Source organism: Lynx canadensis, chromosome F1 (assembly GCF_007474595.2).
Source record: "Lynx canadensis isolate LIC74 chromosome F1, mLynCan4.pri.v2, whole genome shotgun sequence".
NCBI classification, from domain to species: Eukaryota; Metazoa; Chordata; class Mammalia; order Carnivora; family Felidae; genus Lynx; species Lynx canadensis.
Genome location: NC_044319.2, coordinates 65384445 through 65386708, shown reverse-complemented (window position 1 = coordinate 65386708; position 2264 = coordinate 65384445). Strand labels below are relative to the sequence as shown.

Below are 2264 nucleotides of genomic sequence, written 5' to 3'. Positions count from 1 at the left end.
TTTCTTATGAACATGTCTGGCATCAGGAGTCATTTAGTCTTACTAAATGTATACGCTTATTATTCTAATGAAGAACTAATTACATAACTAAAAATGAAAGTATACTTTACTTCCTTAAGTATTATTATTATTATCATTATTTTAAGATATCTGCCTCCCAGGGCTCCCGGATGGCTCACTCAGTGAAGCATCTGACTCTTGGTTTTGGCTCAGGTCATGATCTCGCCATTCGTGAGTTTGAGCTCCATATCAAGCTCTGTGCTAACAGTGCAGGGAGTGCTTGGGATACAGTCTCTCTCTCTCTCTGTGCCTCCCCCCTGCTTGTGCTCTCTTTCTCTCTCAAAATACATAAATTAATTTCAAAAACTTAAAAAAAAAGATATCTACTCCCAACAAACCTAATCAGGTAATCCATGATCCATAATGAAATAGAGAACTTTCCCGAGATCTATTGCCTGAAGCACACGGCCAGCTTCTGGAGTGATGAGCGAGCTTCCCTTTAATTACAACCGTTCAGAAGAAAGCAAGCAAATCAACCCCATAATAAGGTTCTTGACTGTATATACATCAGTGTTAATAGCTATGACCTAGAGTATAAATGTGTTTTCCTAGATATCAGGGAAAATAATGAGGAGAACAGACAGAAAGTTCAGTGTGACAAAGAACTATGTATAGAGTGGTTTCATTTTTTTTTTTAATCTGTTCCAGAAAACAGTAAGACGGGGGGAGATTTGTGGCTCAGAATTAACCTCCAAATGTGTCGAACGTTTTCCGAAGGTGGAACAGTGTTCTAATCGAGTTCTTCATGTCCTTGTTTCTCAGACTATAGATGACGGGATTGAAGAAGGGGGCAAGGATAGTAAACATCAGTGCAGTTGTGGTGTCCAGGACTGGGAGGTAGGTGGCATTGAATCGTGAGTACATGAGGGACACGTGGCCAAAGAAAATCAGGGACACAGCGAGATGGCCTGCACAGGTAGAAAAGGCCTTTTGCCGGCCCTCAGCAGAGGGGATCCTCAGGACCACAGTGACCATCCTGATAGAGAACAGGGCAATGATTAGGACGGTAATGATGATGGCCACAGCATGGATCACATTGTCAACCAGAATCGTGGACGTGTCTGTACAGGCCAGGCTCAGCACGAGGACCAAGTCACAGAAGATTTGACAGATTTGGTCGGGCCCACAGAGAAGCAGGAAATCATCACAATCTCAGGAAGCAGGAAGAGGAGACCCAAGATGCAGGAGCCTGCAGAGAGCTGAGCACACAGCTGGGGGGTCATAATGGTCGGGTAGCGGAGAGGGTTGCAGATGGCAATGTACCTGTCAATGGCCATGGTGGTCAACAGCATCCCCTCGGGATTTCCCAGCGAATGGAAGAAGTACATCTGCAGGAGGCAGCCAGTAATGGAGATGGTCTTCTTCTCGCAGATGAGGTTGGAGAGCATCTTGGGGATGGTGGCTGTCATGTATCGGATCCCCAGGAAGGCGACGATGCTGATGAATTGCACAACATGGGGTTGTGAGGATGGGTGTCCAGCTGGATGGCAAAGAAGACCATCAGGTTCCCAATGACAATAAAGGTGTAGACAAAAAGTAGGGGGAAGAAGTACAGGAGGCCGCCATCTTGGAGCTGCGGGAAGCCAGTGAAGATGAATTCAGTCACGGCTGACAGGTTTCCCCTCTCCATATGCTCAGCAGAGCTCCCTGCGAATGAAGGCGAGGGCACACACCAGCTCACAAGGAGGCAGAGAAGAACGGGTGGTGAACAGCTAAGTAACTTGGATGGATAACAGGAAATAACTTGCAAGTTTTATTCTTTCCTAATTTCACACTCTTGTGCACATTGACTAGTATTTGGCTTTTTCTCCCTGCTCCTTCAGAGGCACAACCACAGAAACAGCAGTCCCCAAATGTTTTTAAGTGTTTTCTTTATTATTTATTTTTGAGAAAGACGGAGAGAGTGGGAGCAGGGGTGGGGCAGAGAGAAAGGGAGAATCTCAAGCAGGCTCTGCGCTGTCAGGGAAGAGCCCGATGGGGGGCTCAGACCCATGAAACCGTGAGTGAGATCCTGACCCGAGCCGAAGCCCGGAGGCGGACGGGAGAAAATATTAATACTAGCACGGAAGGCTTTGAGAATGGCCAAACACTTTACAATAGCAAGAACCGCATTGCATAGTGTGCTGGGTATGGAGTCAGTCACTGTGGCAAGCACCGCCCCAAGCACAGGCTGTATTTTTTTCCCTAATGCTCCAGATGCTCTA

General features: G+C 46.6%; 1 protein-coding gene across 1 annotated transcript; it reads right to left on the bottom strand.

Moving 5' to 3' along the window:
• Positions 1-744: 744 nt before the first annotated feature.
• On the bottom strand, positions 745-1735 carry LOC115504873 (olfactory receptor 6K3-like). Its single transcript, XM_030302070.1, is given in 3 exon segments — positions 745-1193; positions 1196-1511; positions 1514-1735. Coding segments are annotated over 3 exon segments (942 nt in total). The 5' UTR covers positions 1691-1735.
• Positions 1736-2264: the final 529 nt, after the last annotated feature.